This window comes from Pelophylax lessonae (assembly GCF_965119305.1).
Source record: "Pelophylax lessonae genome assembly, chromosome: 4".
Lineage (NCBI taxonomy): Eukaryota > Metazoa > Chordata > Amphibia > Anura > Ranidae > Pelophylax > Pelophylax lessonae.
In genome coordinates, this window is record NC_138771.1 from 500063770 (window position 1) to 500081051 (window position 17282).

At 42.1% G+C, this 17282-nt stretch overlaps 1 protein-coding gene across 2 annotated transcripts in view; it reads right to left on the bottom strand.

Annotated features, from left to right (window-relative positions):
• The window catches only part of DDX11 (DEAD/H-box helicase 11), a 224026-nt gene that overhangs the window by 60496 nt on the left and 146248 nt on the right, over positions 1 to 17282 (bottom strand). Inside the window, exons 14-16 of one of the 2 annotated variants that reach the window (XM_082257212.1) lie at positions 8566 to 8604; positions 5685 to 5805; positions 4302 to 4427 (exon numbers count right to left, since the gene is read on the bottom strand). In XM_082257212.1, coding sequence (XP_082113338.1) covers positions 4302 to 4427; positions 5685 to 5805; positions 8566 to 8604 — 286 coding nt within the window. Of the gene's footprint in view, positions 1 to 4301; positions 4434 to 5684; positions 5806 to 8565; positions 8605 to 17282 lie in introns of both variants that reach the window. The other variant, XM_082257211.1, reaches the window with a different exon arrangement.

Below are 17282 nucleotides of genomic sequence, written 5' to 3' on the forward strand. Positions count from 1 at the left end.
GTTACTCTTTTACACAGCAGAGCTGAAAAGGCATCTGCCCCCCTACAAAACTAGCAAAAAACTAAGGCATGCTGGTAGCAGGAGGAGCTCTCTTTGGCCGATCCACAGTTCTTTTAATTTCCCATGTCTAATCCTCCTGTAGGCAGCAGTATAGCTCCAAAGTACAGAAGGAAAGAAAATGTTTTGACTGGAGTGAGGTTTTAAGATTTAAATTTTGAAAAAGTCCCTTTTAGGTGCCTTGCCCTCTGTAAGTGACAATGTTTAGTTCATACAGTCCAGTCTGCTTTCTTGTCAAGACTCCAGTGCACTGACAATTTCTATAAAACACCCAATAATAACTACAATTCCTTCCACAGATAAACAGTAACTCCAATTTCTAGAAGTCTGCCTTAGATACAAGTCAGATTTTAGGGATCCTCTGCAACAAAAATGTCATTTTTGGTGAGATATTCCCAATAGGAACATGTCTAAAAGGGATGCAGGCCCAGCGGATTTCCTCATTAGTGCTCTGCAGCTTCACAACTGGTTGATAATTATGAAACCACTCCCATTAGACCCACTCAGCACAGAGAAAAAAACAGTGATTTCTTCAGAATAACAAAAGGTATGAATCTGCAAAAAAGGTTGTTATAATCCTTGCAATGTACATAAATCACCCAGAGGGGAATGTTTTTTTCTCAACAAAAGTGGAGTTACGCTTAATAGAGTGAGCTGCAGTTTCAGATACAACACTAGGTGGCAATGCAAACAAATTATATAAGAGCTACTGGTATAGATAGAAATGGTAAACACCAAGTAGTTTGGATGTCCAGGTGTTAAAGTAGAACTATTGGCATTATTTTTCATTTTGGATAGGGCAAGGGAGAGTTCTAACACCTGTCCTATTTTCTTTTCGCCATCTGTGTCCCATTGCAGAGATTTCCCTTCACTTCCTGTCCCATTGCGAAAAAAGGAAGTAAGGGGAAATCCCTGCAAATTAAGGGAATTCCTTGGGGACCCCAAGCTCACCAGAACTAGTGTCCCCATTGGAAGATTTCCCCTCTATTACTTTTCTGAGGACAACAGTGGCGGCCCGTGCATAGGGGGCGCCGGAGCGCCGCCCCCCCTAAAAAAAAAGAAAAAAAAATAGAAAAAAAAAAAGACAAAAAATAATAAAGTTTTGAAAAAAAAAAAAAAATTGGGTTCGCAGGCCTGTGCGCTCGGCCTGGTGGATATGGGGGGGGGGGGGGGTGGGGTTTACGACCCAGAAGAGGCGCCGATTGGCTGCCTTCTGGGGGCGTAACCTGGGCGCAGCAAATAGCGCTGAGCCACCCCCACCTTTGTGATATCCTGGCTGTGATTGGTCCAGTCTCCAGCCTGGACCAATCATCATCCAGGACATCGCTGACTCGCAATGGGGGCGGTGCCGGTGCGTGCGTCAGTCACGCACCGTCACCGCCCATCTCCTTCCCGCCGCCCGGACCGGAACTGAAGACAGAAGACTGAAGACTGAAGAGTGAAGAGGAGGACGTCCACGGCGCTGCTCGTCTCGGTTCCCGGAATCCCGCCGCCGCCAGAAGGTAAGTGATTGAAGCCGGCCTGTGCCATCCCTATGCCATCACCTGTGCCATCCCTATGCCATGCCTATGCCATCAACTGTGCCATCCCTATGCCATCACCTGTGCCATGCCTATGCCATCACCTGTGCCATCCCTATGCCATGCCTATGCCATCAACTGTGCCATCACCTGTGCCATCCCTATGCCATCACCTGTGCCATCACCTGTGCCATCACCTGTGCCATGCCTATGCTATCACCTGTGCCATGTCTATGCCATCACCTGTGCCATCCCTATGCCATGCCTATGCCATCACCTGTGCCATCCCTATGCCATGCCTATGCCATCCCTATGCCATCACCTGTGCCATGCCTATGCCATCAACTGTGCCATCTTTATGCCATGCCTATGCCATCAACTGTGCCATCCCTATGCCATGCCTATGCCATCACCTGTGCCATCCCTATGCCATCACCTGTGCCATGCCTATGCCATCAGCAATGAATAAGCACAAGGTGTGAAACGCGTTTGCTGTCCAGTCTGTCTTGTGGTCTTGTCTGATGTTGTACCTATGATTTGAAGAAATAAACTCAAGTTTCCAAGTTCCTGGGTCTGGAAGTGCCACTTTCTTCTTCATTCACATGTATGCCATCACCTGTGCCATGCCTATGCTATCACCTGTGCCATCACCTGTGCCATGTCTATGCCATCACCTGTGCCATGTCTATGCCATCACCTGTGCCATGCCTATGCTTTCACCTGTGCCATCACCTGTGCCATGCCTATGCCATCACCTGTGCCATGTCTATGCCATCACCTGTGCCATGCCTATGCCATCACCTGTGCCATGCCTATGCCATCACCTGTGCCATCACCTGTGCCATGCTTATGCCATCACCTGTGCCATGCCTATGCCATCACCTATGCCATCACCTGTGCCATGCCTATGCCATCACCTGTGCCATGCCTATGCCATCACCTGTGCCATGTCTATGCCATCACCTTTGCCATCACCTGTGCCATGCCTATGCCATCACCTGTGCCATCACCTGTGCCATGCCTATGCCATGCCTATGCCATCACCTGTGCCATGCCTATGCCATCACCTGTGCCATGCCTATGCCATCACCTGTGCCATCACCTGTGCCATGCCTATGCCATCACCTGTGCCATGCCTATATCATCACCTGTGCCATGTCTATGCCATCACCTGTTCCATCACCTGTGCCATGCCTATGCCATCACCTGTGCCATGTCTATGCCATCACCTGTGCCATCACCTGTGCCATGCCTATGCCATCACCTGTGTCATCACCTGTGCCATGCCTATGCCATCACCTGTGCCATGCCTATGCCATCACCTGTGCCATGCCTATGCCATCACCTGTGCCATGCCTATGCCATCACCTGTGCCATCACCTGTGCCATGCCTATACCATCACATGTGCCATGCCTATGCCATCATCTGGGCCATGCCTGTACCATGACCTCAAAGTCATGCAATTTTTTTACCGCGTTTTTTGCCGCGAAGCAATACCTATTATATTTTTCTTTTTGCGCCCCCCCCCCCAAAAATTTTGAGCACCAGCCGCCACTGGAGGACAACCCACAATTTAGGATTTTCTTTCACTTTCAGTAATAATGGTAAACAGTAAAAACAGAGAGAGGGAATCTCCCTAAAAGGGGTACAGACAGCAATATAAACTGACAGATGTTCTAATCTCTTTCCATTATACTTCAAACTTGTCTGAATCTTTGGGGGAGGGGTGGGCGATTTGGTCAGTTTCAATGAAAAACCCCTTTAACCTCTTACTGGTCGCCCGCCGCAGTATTACTGCGGCAGGCTGGTCCTCCTGCACGAACCAATGGCAGCGGGGACTCCAATGCACGGCCCCAAGGCTCCGATTGTCGCTGGCCACCCGCGATCATTCCCCGCTGAGAGAGGACAGTCAGCTATTGTAAACACAGTTGACCGTTCTTCTCTCTGAAATGATCAGAGAGCGGCGCCTGTGATCCTTCTATGTAGAATCACAGGTCTCTGTGATCATTTCCAAAGCCCAACCCCCATACAGTTAGAAACACTCCCCTAGGCTTACATTTAACCCCCTTGATCACCCACTGTGTTAGCCCTTCCCTGCCAGTGTCATTATTACAGTAACCGTGCATATTTTTTAGCACTGATTTCTGTAGTATTGTCACTGGTCCCCCAAAAAAATGTCAGTTAGGGGTCCGATCTGTCTGCCGCAATGTCGCAGTCCCGCTAAAAATCGCAGATAGCCGCCATTACTAGTTAAAAAAAAAAAAAAAATGACAAATCTTTTCCATAGTTAGTAGACGCGATAACTTTTGTGCAGACCAATCAAAATACGCTTATTACGATTTTTTTTTAATAAAAATATGTAGCAAAAAACAAATTGGCCTAAAATTTGGATTTTTAACTTTTTTTTTGGGGAACGTTATATAGCAGATTGTGAAAAATGTTTTTTTTTTTTTTTTTCAATTGTCGCACTTTTCTATAGCGCAAGAACAAAAAAAAAAAAAAAATCACACAGGTGATCAAATACCACCAAAATACCACCAAAAGAAAGTTATATTTGTGCGAAAAAAAGGACATCAATTTTATTTAGGTACAGCGTTGCACAACCGCGCCCGTTGTCCATTAAAATAACGCAGTGCCGAATCGCAAAAAATGGCCTGGTCATTAAGAGGGCAAATCTTCCGGTCCAGAAGTGGTTAAAAAGGCAATATAAAAGCAGGATGTACCTTGCAGCTGTATTAAAACTCGCCCATCTTGGTTAGCATTAGTTAGTGCAGACAGCAAGCCTTCAATCTGCATGAGTGGAGACGCAATACGAGAATGTCCGTTCTCACTGCCCTCATTTAGGATTTCTGCAGCTGCCATAAATACAAAAAGATAAAACAAATCAATTGAAAATCAACATTCAACTAAAATGATACCACCTACATTATATGTTTGGTAGATTGTAGCTCAAAAACCTGTCCAGGGCAAATGCAAAAACCAACATGGATATGCAAAGTGTATGAACCCCAACAACCAGGTTTCAAATTTCATGAGTCTACAGTGGTGAGGCCAGTAGCAAATCGCTGAATGGTCTTTGGCCTCACTTTAAACATTGTGCTTTTATTTATTTATTTTTTGTAGTTATGATTTAAAGTACCCTGTAGTACATCCTTAGTTATTTAAAACTTTATTAGTAAAATTACAGCCAGTTTATATTTATATTAACTTTCATTTGTCTCCACATTGGCTTTCACACCGTAAATCAGAGTGGACATGGCAGAACAGTCAACCAGGCAAGCTCTACTGCATGACTAAAATTAGCTATACAGAGAAAATGTCTTCAACATAACTGGCAGGGACTTGCTGTTGCTTCTTGTGCAACTAACCCGACGGACCTAAATGGCAAAAGTAGATTTTTCCAGCTAGTCAGATTGCTAAGCAATAAAGAGCAATCTCCTCAATAAAAGCGCTTGTTATCAAGCCTAATTGTTATATGAGAGTCAGCATGGACAATCATATTTTTACAGTAAGAGCCGGTTCACACTGATGCAGCTGCGGCGATCGCATGTAATGTCGGAGCGCACTGCTCCTTCATTACATGCGATCGGCTGTGCGGTGCGAGTTTAGCCATACACTTTGTATGGCTAAATTCGCACCGCACCCGCAGCAAAGACGCACAGGACCCTTTTTTGCAGCCGGATCAGGATCGGATCGCACAACGGTTCACACTGCGATCAAACTGGTAGTGTCGTTAAGATTACATTGACACCCCCAGCGTATCGCATATGGCAGTGTGAACTGCCAGGGGTGCGTTTGCGATGCGGGAACAGGCTGCGAATTCGCAGCCTTCCCGCATCGCATAAGTGTGAACCGGGGCTAAAGCCTAACATGTTTCAGGCAGTGAGAGATGGAGTATTTAAACAGAGGAATGACCTTCAGCAATGTAGTGGTGCTTACTCAGTCTAGTATGCAGGCTGGAGAGGTGAATGGAGGATACATTGGCGGAAAGATAGTGGGCATAGGGTTTCTCAGAGTTAAAGTAATGGTATGTGCCAGTAACTCTCAGTGACTGCTTCTAATATTCTTACCTAAAACTATAGTCAGGCCTTAACTCTATGACTCACCTCCAGCCTGGCCCTTCTGATTGAGGTTTTGCAAAAATTGCTGTAGGCCACCTGGCTTTTGGTTTTCTTTGATGGGAATGCCAACTTCTACGCCTTGAAATTTCTCCATGAAGCCAAACAACTGAATGGAAAAGAAAAGGGAAATGTTAGAAGAGAATATATTATTCATCAGTTAAAAAAAAAAAATACCTGGCAGTTCGAAGGGCTTATAAAAAGGATCATCCACTTTAAACAAATCAATTATGAGTGACTGTCTAAATTATAGTGATGAGTCATTCTTCTCATGGAGATAGGCAGATGGTGGCAGCCAAACCTGACGGGCTTGGAGGAAGTGCCAGGTAAATAGTGCAGATATTCATGCACTAATGCAGCACAATCACAGCTTGCACTCAGGCTGCATAATATCTATTCGAATTACAAGTTAGGAGTGGCTAATACGCAGAGTGACAGCGGTTGGCTGAACAAAATCAAGAAATGCTTCAGATTTAGATCATTGGGCCCTTACTTATTTAATACAGAAAACCTGGGATTTGCCTATTCAAGACAAACTGACAAAGGTATTTTAATCCCCTCAACCCGAGCAGCCCATATTTATTTTCCTTTGCTCCTCTGGCAATCGAATCAACATGGTACTTCAAGGCTTGGAGGTGACACTGAGTAGGCATCTGTGAAGGTTTGCATTAAAGTGAACTAGTTGCTTTTTCTGCATGGGTAAAACCTAGATTCCCTTTTAGAGTGCTAAAAAGCACCCTAGTTAGCTGGAGCTACTGATTATCGCAAAAGGAAATCTCCCTGTGGGCAGGTGCCAATATGTCACTCAGCAAGAATGACAGAGGTCCAGATGATGGATTGTATTGAACAAGGATGAATAAATATCTACCCACATGTCATTCTTTGAGGAGACAGACTATAAGGGCTCATACACACTTCAGCTATAAAAAAAAAAAGCTGCTTTTACAGGCATTAAGTTTTTATTTCAGCTTGAAGAAGCTTGTGCTTTTTTGTGCTCTTGTGCATGTTTTTATTGAGCACTTTTAAGCTTTTTTGAGCATAAGGTGTTTTTTTTTTTCACAAACCCTCCTAGATAGTATTTTCTTAACCACTGTATAAACAAAACAAAAAGCTTGGGCAAACATTTCCAAGCTTCTCTGAGCTCTTTGGGACACTAGCTCCTCTCAAAAACGTGAGTTTGGTGGGGGGTTTCTGCCTGTAGGAGCAAATGCCTGAAAACACCTGAAAAAGCCATAGTGTTCATGGACTCATTGGCTAAGGGGAATTTCTAGGCAGAAAAAAATGGGAGCTCAAAAGCCTGTAGGAGACACTTTTTTGAGCTCCTTTGAGCTGCCGTGTGCATGAGCCGTAAGGCCAAAAATATGTGGTCCCCTCTCCAAATTACTGAGATCATGTGATTACAGTGTACAGTTAATATTACAACATACAAACACAATTAGACAATTGTTCCCTTCAAGCCTTGTGGTAAAAATTTGTTGAAGGCCCTTTACTGTTTAAGCATGACTGTGCCTCTGTTTGCAAAGCTAGTCCCATTAAAAACATGGTTTGAACAGTTTGGTGTGGAGGAACTTGCGTGGCCTGCACAGAGCCCTGGCCTCAATTCAACTGAACATCTTCGGGAGGAATCATAACACCAACTGTGAGCCAGGTAAGTACCTGACCTGACCTCACAAATGCTCTTTTGACCAAATGGACATACCTTCCCACAGACATACTCCAGAATCTTGTGTGAAGCCTTTCCAGAAGAGAGAAGGCTGTTACAGCCGCAAAGGTGCGTGGGGATGGGGATGGGGGGGGGGGGGTGTTGGCGGAGGCACTTCATTGTAATGTCCAGGTTTTTGAACTGAAAGCCCAGCAATCTCCTATAGATATGATAGTGATGTGTTCATAAGCTTTTGGTCAAATAGTGTAGAATATTCTTAGAAAAGTTGTTAGGATTGGATTTTTTAGGCACCAAATGTAACAATATAATAAAAATAATTTTAGCTTGCACAGTGCTGTATAGTTAAGTGCTTTGGTTAGGTTTCCTCCCTCTTTTCCACACAACTTTTATATTGAATAATTTACTTTTTTTAAATTCCATTTTTTTCATCCTTTTAGTGTGAAGTTTCGGTGGGTTGCTGTACCCTCTTGGTAGGCAACATCACTTTTAGGATCCCAAAACGTTTGCACTAATTTGGACTCAGTATTGTCAGTTGACATAATTTCCTTTTCCTCTTTACCTTCAATGTAAGTGATTTTTTCCCTTTTTTGACTTGTATACATCACTTGTTCTGCTGTTCTTTGCGTCCCTTGTATTTATATAATTAAATGCTGTGGGGTGAACCTGGATGGGAAGTTCCGTTTTCATCTGTCCTTGTTATTATTATAGATATTAGATTTAGGAACATCTCTTGCAAATTATGTGTATATTTTTCTTACCTTTTTGTTTCTGATTCTTGTTCACATTGCAGATTTCAACATGTTGTTTGTTCCCTGATGAAGACCCTCTGGAGTTGAAACGCGTCAACAACTCCATACTATATATAAAGAACGGTTGTTGATTTTCATGATTTTGTCTTTCGACTACAATATGTAGTGGTCTGGTTTAAGGATATGTCGTTTTGTATGATATGGTCTTGTTTCTTAACCGTTTTGTATCCATAAATTGAAAATTCTTTTTATTATATTGTTATGTTTGGTGCCTAAAAAAATCCTATTGAAAAAACTTTAGAATATTCTACATTGAGGATGTGGTGCCAAGTCTAGCATGTGCTTTTTGTTTTTGGGCCATATAGCATATCTGGGCATGGATTTATAGCCATGAGAGTCTTTAATACCATGGAATGTCCAATATAAGTTGCATAAGTAATACACTGCTCCAGCTCACCTTCCGGCTGATCATACTCCTCACACAGTATCTTTGCACCTAAGTGGAAAACAGAAGACAACAAATCAGGAAGGGACACAGGTGCAAAGCAGAGAGGAATTACATTTTTAATTCATATTTCTGTAAAAAAATTCTCGAAGAAGACAAAGATTGATGGCAGTGTGAAGAAGAATGATTGGACAATAACAGTAATTTGACAGGAGGACACGTATATGTGAAGCACACTGACCAGTAAGGTAAATATAGGAGGTAGAGAAAATGATCAATAAAGAGTCAAGGACAAGTTGTGTCATTTAAAGGGACTTTCTGGGTTAAATGAACATTTCACGTCTACTTTGACACAGCCCCCCTCTTTGCAGAGTCCTGAATCTAATTTCAGCTGCGAAGAGCAGTAATAAACTGCAATATTTCAGCTTAGTATGGTCAGACCAAGAAGTAATATGGTAAATAATATTAATACATTTCTTATAAAAAAGACTAATTGGGTATGCTCTGCAGGCTCTTCCTGTACAGGAGCTTATAGGTTAGTGACCCTACTACATTTTTTCAAACACTAGGGTCAATTATGGATGTTAGTCGATAAACTTTCCAGTAAGTTTTCAGGTTTTGGGAAGCAAATAGAATACCTAAAGAAAACCCAGAAGCAAACAAGGGGTATATTTTACAAATTCCATCCAGAACCCTGGAACCAAAACTATAACCAAAACCAGGACCCTAAAGCTCCAGGTCAGAGTGCAAACCATTTAAAGTGTTGTTTTTAAGCCCTAATACAAAAATGAATTAAATGATGCAACTTTCATATGTCTAGCATAATTTAGGATTTATTTTTGTGCAGTAGGGCTTTTAATCTGCCAAATCCTACTAGGGGATTCTTTCAGTTCAAGTGCATCCTGTAGTAGCGTGACAACCCTCACCCACTGCTTTACAATGCAGCAATGGCATTGTCACACTGCCATGTGCGCTCATGGGGATAGGCTAAAGACAGCTGTGCCAAAGAGTACCTTTAGTCTCCCCATTGTCAGCACATGTCTCTCTCTCCATCAGTGCCACGCTCTGCACAAAGCAGTGAGAACAATGGTAGAGAAAGCTGGGACATAATTTAGACCAGTACATACTCCAGTTGTTATTATGAACGTAATAGTTCACATCTACAGAAAGATATAAAAGACACAATACAATGCACCTCTGTATTCATTAATACAACATTAAATGTTTTCTTTTTAAATTGCAAGCTAAATGAGGGGAGGGGCGCAGCACAAGCAGCCAATCGGAGATGCTGCAGTGCAAGGAGTATGCCGAGAGGAGGAGAGTGCAGAGTGACAGATATGAGCTCATCAGACTGCTGCTGCTCCTTTCACTATCCAGTCACAGCCTAAAGGAGGGACAAGACCTGCGTTGGTTACCCAACTGCAGCAGAGAAAAATGAGGTCTCCTCTCCAGCTAGACAGGGCTGTGCTTGTGTAAATCTCAGCATTGGAAGGGCAGAAAAATAAATCCTCTGACAGGTAGAACTACTCCATTATCTTTTTTTTTTTAAGAACTCTCACGAATATGTTAAAAATTTTACTTAATTCCCCAGGGCACTAAGTGTACATACAACTTGGTCCTGTTGTGAATAGTTGCCCCGTTTTCCCCTAAACGCACCTCTTTGTGATGTCTGTGGTGCCACCCCATTCTGAAGCACAAAATATGAGCATTCATCTGGGGGGGGGGGGCAGGTATAGCCAGCACAGAGCACAAACATGGATTGTTCATTCAGAACAGTAAAAAATTATTTAGAGCTGCAGGTCTGTGTAATCTATCTGCTAATGCCCTGTATGTGTAAAAGCAGCTGCAGACTGATCACACAAAGCCACAGCTCTTAGCAATATTTTTATTTTTTAATGAACATGCAACGCCAATTGTTCTTTCATAATAGTGACTGTCACAGATACCAGACACTGCCACCAACATGTATATGTGGTGTGGGGTGCGCTAAACAACAAATAAATAATGAATATATAACATATATCTATGTGTGAACCAAATCAACAAAAGTAAATATATATAACATATATCAATCTGTGAAGCCAATTAATAATGCAAATCCATTGGTGCATAAACATAAAAGTTAATAAGTGTCCATAAATATTTTGCAGGTGAGTAGAATTGTATTCTATCCGAATAATACGTGTATCCACCACCGAGTGAAATTCATCCTTACCAAACGGAAATAAATAAGGTGCAACTATATTTTCTTGTGCTGAAAAAATATCCAATCTCCTTGTGAACAAACACCACGTGTAAATCACCAAGAATTAGCCTCTTACCAGATGGTAATAGGTATGCACTTGTTCAGTGAAACCACCGCCTTGCTTCCTCTTTAAAATCCTGAAGTGGGATGTAGAACCGCTCTACCTTTCTTTCTCCACTAGATGGCAACGAGTACCAGCAAGAAACACAGCCTCATCCTTCTTTAAAAAGCTCACAAAACCACCGTGTATTAAAGGAAAAAAGAGGGCTAATAGTGTATTACCCTTGAGATTTATTCAAAAAACAGTTGATAATGCACTTACAATTAGATGTCTTGTATTCAGCATAAACATAGGCATACGAATTCCTGCAAAGGCTTGCGGCCGGCTGCAGCACGGACCGCAAGTTGTGTGTGACGTGTGCGCCTCCTAATCTGACCGGTTTCTTCCCATAGGACTTCTACTGAGACAGTAGAAGTCCTATGGGAAGAAACCGGTCAGAGGTAAGAGGCTAATTCTTGGTGATTTACACGTGGTGTTTGTTCACAAGGAGATTGGATATTTTTTCAGCACAAGAAAATATAGTTGCACCTTATTTATTTCCGTTTGGTAAGGATGAATTTCACTCGGTGGTGGATACACGTATTATTCGGATAGAATACAATTCTACTCACCTGCAAAATATTTATGGACACTTATTAACTTTTATGTTTATGCACCAATGGATTTGCATTATTAATTGGCTTCACAGATTGATATATGTTATATATATTTACTTTTGTTGATTTGGTTCACACATAGATATATGTTATATATTCATTATTTATTTGTTGTTTAGCGCACCCCACACCACATATACATTTATCTATATTCAAAAGCACTGAATACCGGGAGCAGCTTCAACACACTATCAGCGCACCCATCCCCCCTTACAACTGCCACCAACATGTCAGAAACAGCACCTCAGATCTCCCTGTGCTGCCACCAATATGCGACAATGACACTTGCAGCCTCACCCTGCACAAAGATTTTCCAGCTCACAGGATCACAAACTAGTGCCAGCAGACAGAGTGACCACAGCCATTAAATCCTGACAAACATTCCAAACCTTTCAAATGATTTTGCTATCCAAGTCCCTGCAGAGACAGCCCCTCAATTTTGTTCCCCTTAACTACCGTAAGCCATATAAACAAGAAAAATATTTTGGCTGAAGTTGCATTTTAATTGAGAAGCCCAGAGTCTGTGTAAATTATATGAACATCAATTCTCCCTAGTCTTAGGGAGATAGCCTTAGGGCACCACAGTGCTAAATCACTAATTCAAAACCAAAAACTTCCTCTATACAAAGATTGACACTGGGTTTGGTTAACTATCCAGTAAACCCATTGCACACCAAACAGCTGCCACCATGTGTTTTATTGGGGAAAAAACCTTTCAAAATATTTGCTAATATATTAATATTAATTATATTAATATTTGCTAATATATTTGTTAATTATGAGAAACATTTTTAAACACACACTGTCACACCAGACAGGGATAATATCGCTTAAAGTAGTGTGTGGGGATAGAAAAAAAATAACACATCTATTCTCACCTCCCTGCTGCAGCTGTCCCCTTCTGGCTCTAATCCCGAGAACTGAGCATTCACATGACAGCCGATTGCTCATTGCTCTGTCATCTCTAAGCAGAGAGTGGTGACTGTCAGTCATTGCTCTCTGTTCTGCCCATCCAGGGCTCCCTGGAGCACCGGGCTGGAGAGTGGACAGGAGCGGCTGTCTCAGGCTCTCAGCGATGCTCTGAGATGCGGAGCTAGCTGCCAATCAGGCATCTGGGTGGATCTTGACATTATTGTTGGGATCCATCCAGAACCTGGAGGGGCTCTGTGACATCAGCCAACAGCAAGCTTTAGCCTGCTGTTGGCTGATTCTGGGCTGCAGGAGAGCACAAGTAGGTGCATTCCTGTGACCCACAAGAGAAGTATGGCTAAAAAAGCTTTGGTCATACTAAAAAATGGTGCAGAAAGACACCTCTTAACTAAAGAGGGGGTAAAGCCCTTCACACTACTGCAACAAGAAAAAGATGCCGCACAGTGAACTATCCAGACAGACCCAGGTTGCTCACGTCCTTTGAATCCAAATGTGCTTCAGACTGATTTATTTTCTCTACTCTCAACTTATAGCTCCCTTCTCCCAGCAACTTCCTACCTGCAGTCAGGTCCATAAATATTGGGACATCGACAATTCTAATCTTTTTGGCTCTATACACAACTACAATGGATTTGAAATGAAACAAGGATGCGCTTTAACTGCAGACTTTCAGCTTTAATTTGAGGGTATTCACATCCAAATCAAGTGAAAGGTGTAGGAATTACAACAGTTTTTTATATGTGCCTCCCACTTTTTAAAGGGACCAAAAGTAATGGGACAATTGGCTGCTCAGCTGTTTCATGGTCAGGTGTGTGGTATTCCCTCATTATCCCATTTACAAGGAGCAGATAAAAGGTCCAGAGTTCATTTCAAGTGTGCTATTTGCATTTGGAATCTGTTGCTGTCAACTCTCAATATGAGATCCAAAAAGATGTCACTATCAGTGAAGCAAGCCACCATTAGGCTGAAAAAACAAAACAAACCCATCAGAGAGATAGCAAAAACATTAGGTGTGACTGTTTGGAACATCCTTAAAAATAAAGAACGCACCGGTGAGCTCAGCAACACCAAAAAACCCAGAAAACAACTGTAGTGGATTACCGAAGAATTCTTTCCCTGGTGAAGAAAACACCCTTCACAACAGTTGGCCAGATCAAGAACACTCTCCAGGAGGTAGGTGTATGTGTGTCAAAGTCAACAATCAAGAGAAGACTTCACCAAAGTGAATACAGAGGATTCACCACAAGACGTAAACCATTGGTGAGCCTCAAAAAAAGGAAGGCCAGATAAGAGTTTGCCAAACAACATCTAAAAAAGCCTTCACAGTTCTGGAACAACATCCTATGGACAGATGAGACCAAGATCAACTTGTACCAGAGTAATGGGAAGAGAAGAGTATGGAGAAGGAAAGGAACTGCTCATGATCCAAAGCATACCACCTAATCAGTGAAGCATAGTGGTGGTAGTGTCATGGCGTGGGTATGTATGGCTGCCAATGGAACTGGTTCTCTTGTATTTATTGATGATGTGACTACTAACAAAAGCAGCAGGATGAATTCTGAAGTGTTTTGGGCAATATTATCTGCTCATATTCAGCCAAATGCTTCAGAACTCATTGGACAGCGCTTCACAGTGCAGATGGACAATGACTGGAAGCATACTGCGAAAGCAACCAAATAGTTTTTTTAAGGGAAAGAAGTGGAATGTTATGCAATGGCCAAGTTAATCACCTGACTTGAATCCGATTGAGCATGCATTTCACTTGCTGAAGACAAAACTGAAGGGAAAATGCCCCAAGAACAAGCAGGAACTGAAGACAGTTGCAGTAGAGGCCTGGCAGAGCATCACCAGGGATGAAAGCCAGCATCTGGTGATGTCTATGCATTCCAGACTTCAGGCTGTAATTGACTGCAAAGGATTTGCAACCAAGAATTAAAAAGTTAAAGTTTGATTTATGATTGTTAATCTGTCCCATTACTTTTGGTCCCTTAAAAAGTGGGAGGCACATATACAAACTGTTGTAATTCCTACACCGTTCACATGATTTGTATGTAAATACCCTCAAATTAAAGCTGAAAGTCTGCAGTTAAAGCACATCTTGTTTGTTTCATTTCAAATCCATTGTGGTGGTGTATAGAGCCAAAAACATTAGAATTGTGTTGATGTCCCAATATTTATGGACTTGACTGTATACTCAAATGGTCATCAGATCTAGGTATAGAGTTGGATGCCAAAGATTGGGTCCAAATTTGGGAGAAAACCATTCACTGCTCAATACAACCCCTTGAACCTCAAGCTCTCAAATCTAGACAAATACACTTTTAAACTATTGCTGCATTTTTTACAGCGGCAAATCAAACAATCATGAAGGCCTGGAAAATGTCCACGTTATCCCTCAGAAAAACCAAGGGGTTTACTTACTAAAACTGGAGTGTGCAAAATCTGGTGCAGCTGTGCATGGTAGCTTCGAACGTTGGCTTGTTCGGTTAGGCTTTGGGGAAAAAAAAAAAAATGGACACTGATTGGTTTCTATGCAGAGCTGCACTAAATTTACCTCTCTCCAGTTTTAGTAAATCAACCACCAAGTCTAGGATCAACAAATATCTTCCTACATGAAAAAAATACCAGTGAAGCACACATCGATAAAGTTAAGAAGTTCCAGACAATCTGGCAGCCATGGGCATCCTGTTGCCCTATAACCATGCAAGCAGGTCTACCCATTCTATAAATTCACCCTACCACCCTCTTTTCTCCCTCTCCTACCCCCCTACCATATTCTTCAGTTATCACCAATCTCCACTCTCCCTCTTTTCCACCCTGACCACAAGTGCATCTCATAAAATTAGAATATCTTTAAAAAGTTAATTTCAGTAATTCAATTCAAAAAGTGAAACTCATATTTTATATAGATGCGTTACCCACAGAGTGATACATTTCAAGCATTTCTTTGTGTTAATTTTGATGATAATGGCTTACAGCTAGTGAAAACCCAAAATTCAGTATCTCAGAAAATTAGAATATTACACAAGACCAATAAAAAAAAAATAAAAAAAAAAGGATTTTTTAATACAGAAATGTTGGCTTACTGAAAAATATATCCACGTACAGTATAGTATGCACGCAACACTTTTAATTTTGCATAAATTACTGCATCAATGCGGCGTGGCATGGTGGCGATCAGCCTGTGGCACTGCTGGTGTGTTATGGAAGCCCAGGTTGCTTTGATAACAGCCTTCAGCTCTTGTCAATACCATACAGATTCTCTATAGGGTTTAGGTCAGATGAGTTTGCTGGCCAATCAAGCACAGTGATACCATGATCATTAAAACTAGGTATCAATACTTTTGGCAGTGTTGGCAGGTGCCAATTCCTGCTGGAAAATGAAATCAGCATCTCCTTAAAGCTGGTCAGCAGAGCCAAATGCAGCATATCGCACGCTCCATGCACTCCTCCACTAATGAAAGAGGGACCGATCCCTCTGTTAATTTATTTACCCACATAATAGGGGTTCAAAATGTGGCATGTGGTCTGGAGGGACTTAAGTTTTGCAAATGCAACAAACTATACCCCACTTATGCCTTAATGCAAAAAAACTTGAAATAAGGCTAGGCATTTGCAACAGATAATGGGTTTTAATAGATTTAGTCCCATCTGAAACAATGAGTACTACCCGGAGTTGGATAGGATGGATGGTGGTGCGATATGGTCCCCCTATGGGATCACTCACCTACACTATATTTTTACTAATGGTAGGCTGTGCTCCTTCCTAAAATTACAAGAGAGGTATAAACTCCCTGCCTCAATGTTCTTCATTTACATGCAGCTATCCCATGCGGTGAAAATGCAAGGTGGGCCCGATTTGTGGGTACAAGCGCCGCTCCGATATTCAATTACATGTATGAGAGGTTGATTCATACAGAGGTTTCATCTCCCAATGTTACTCAATGCTATTAAAGAATTTCCTAAAGGAGCACCCCATGAGTGTGGTATCCAAATAGGAAGGGGATGCGGGTTCTTTTGAGGAGGAACAGTGGGAGAAGGCTCTCCTGACAGTCAAACAGTGCTCCCTAAATGTGGCACAGCGTCTGTCACAGCTATATTTAATCCTACGGGTCCACTACACCCCAGTGAGGTTATTCCGCATGTGAATAAGGGAATCCTCTACACATGCTCCAGATGTAATGGAAACCAGGGAGACTTAATTCACCTTATGTGGCACTGCCAAAAGCTTCATAGATATTGTAAAAGGTCACTGCCACCATTGCCAATATCTTTCAGGTACATATACATGAGAATCCAAAAATATGTGTGCTGGGTATCCTGAGTGACCTACAGATAGAGGATGCACTCAGGCAGGCCATAGAGAGGGCATTGTTTCAAGCCAGGAAGGTAATACTTTGCCATTAGATCTCTGCAGACTCCCCTACCTCGAAGAAATGGTTAGTTCAAATGCGGGATAACCTCCGATTAGAAAAATATATTTTTCAGCACAGAGGCTGCTATGATAAATTCAATAAACAATGGGCACCTTGGTTAGACACACCTGGTCTAGCACCAGTGAACTTGACTTTAGACCGGCTGGTCATTGATAGAGAGTAATTACGAATTGGTTTTAGAGGTTACCCTTGGGTAATGGGGTGTGGGGTTATGGGCATATTCATGCAAGTCGTGTATCTGTTAATGGTTATGATTTATTATGTTTCTATGGATGGAATACTTTTATGCTTTTAAATCCGCATGTTGTATTGTATTTTGACTGAGCTGGAGACTGTACCGCTGGCACAATTTTTCAATTGTTCATTCAATAAAATTGAATTTGAGAAAAAAAGCTGGTCAT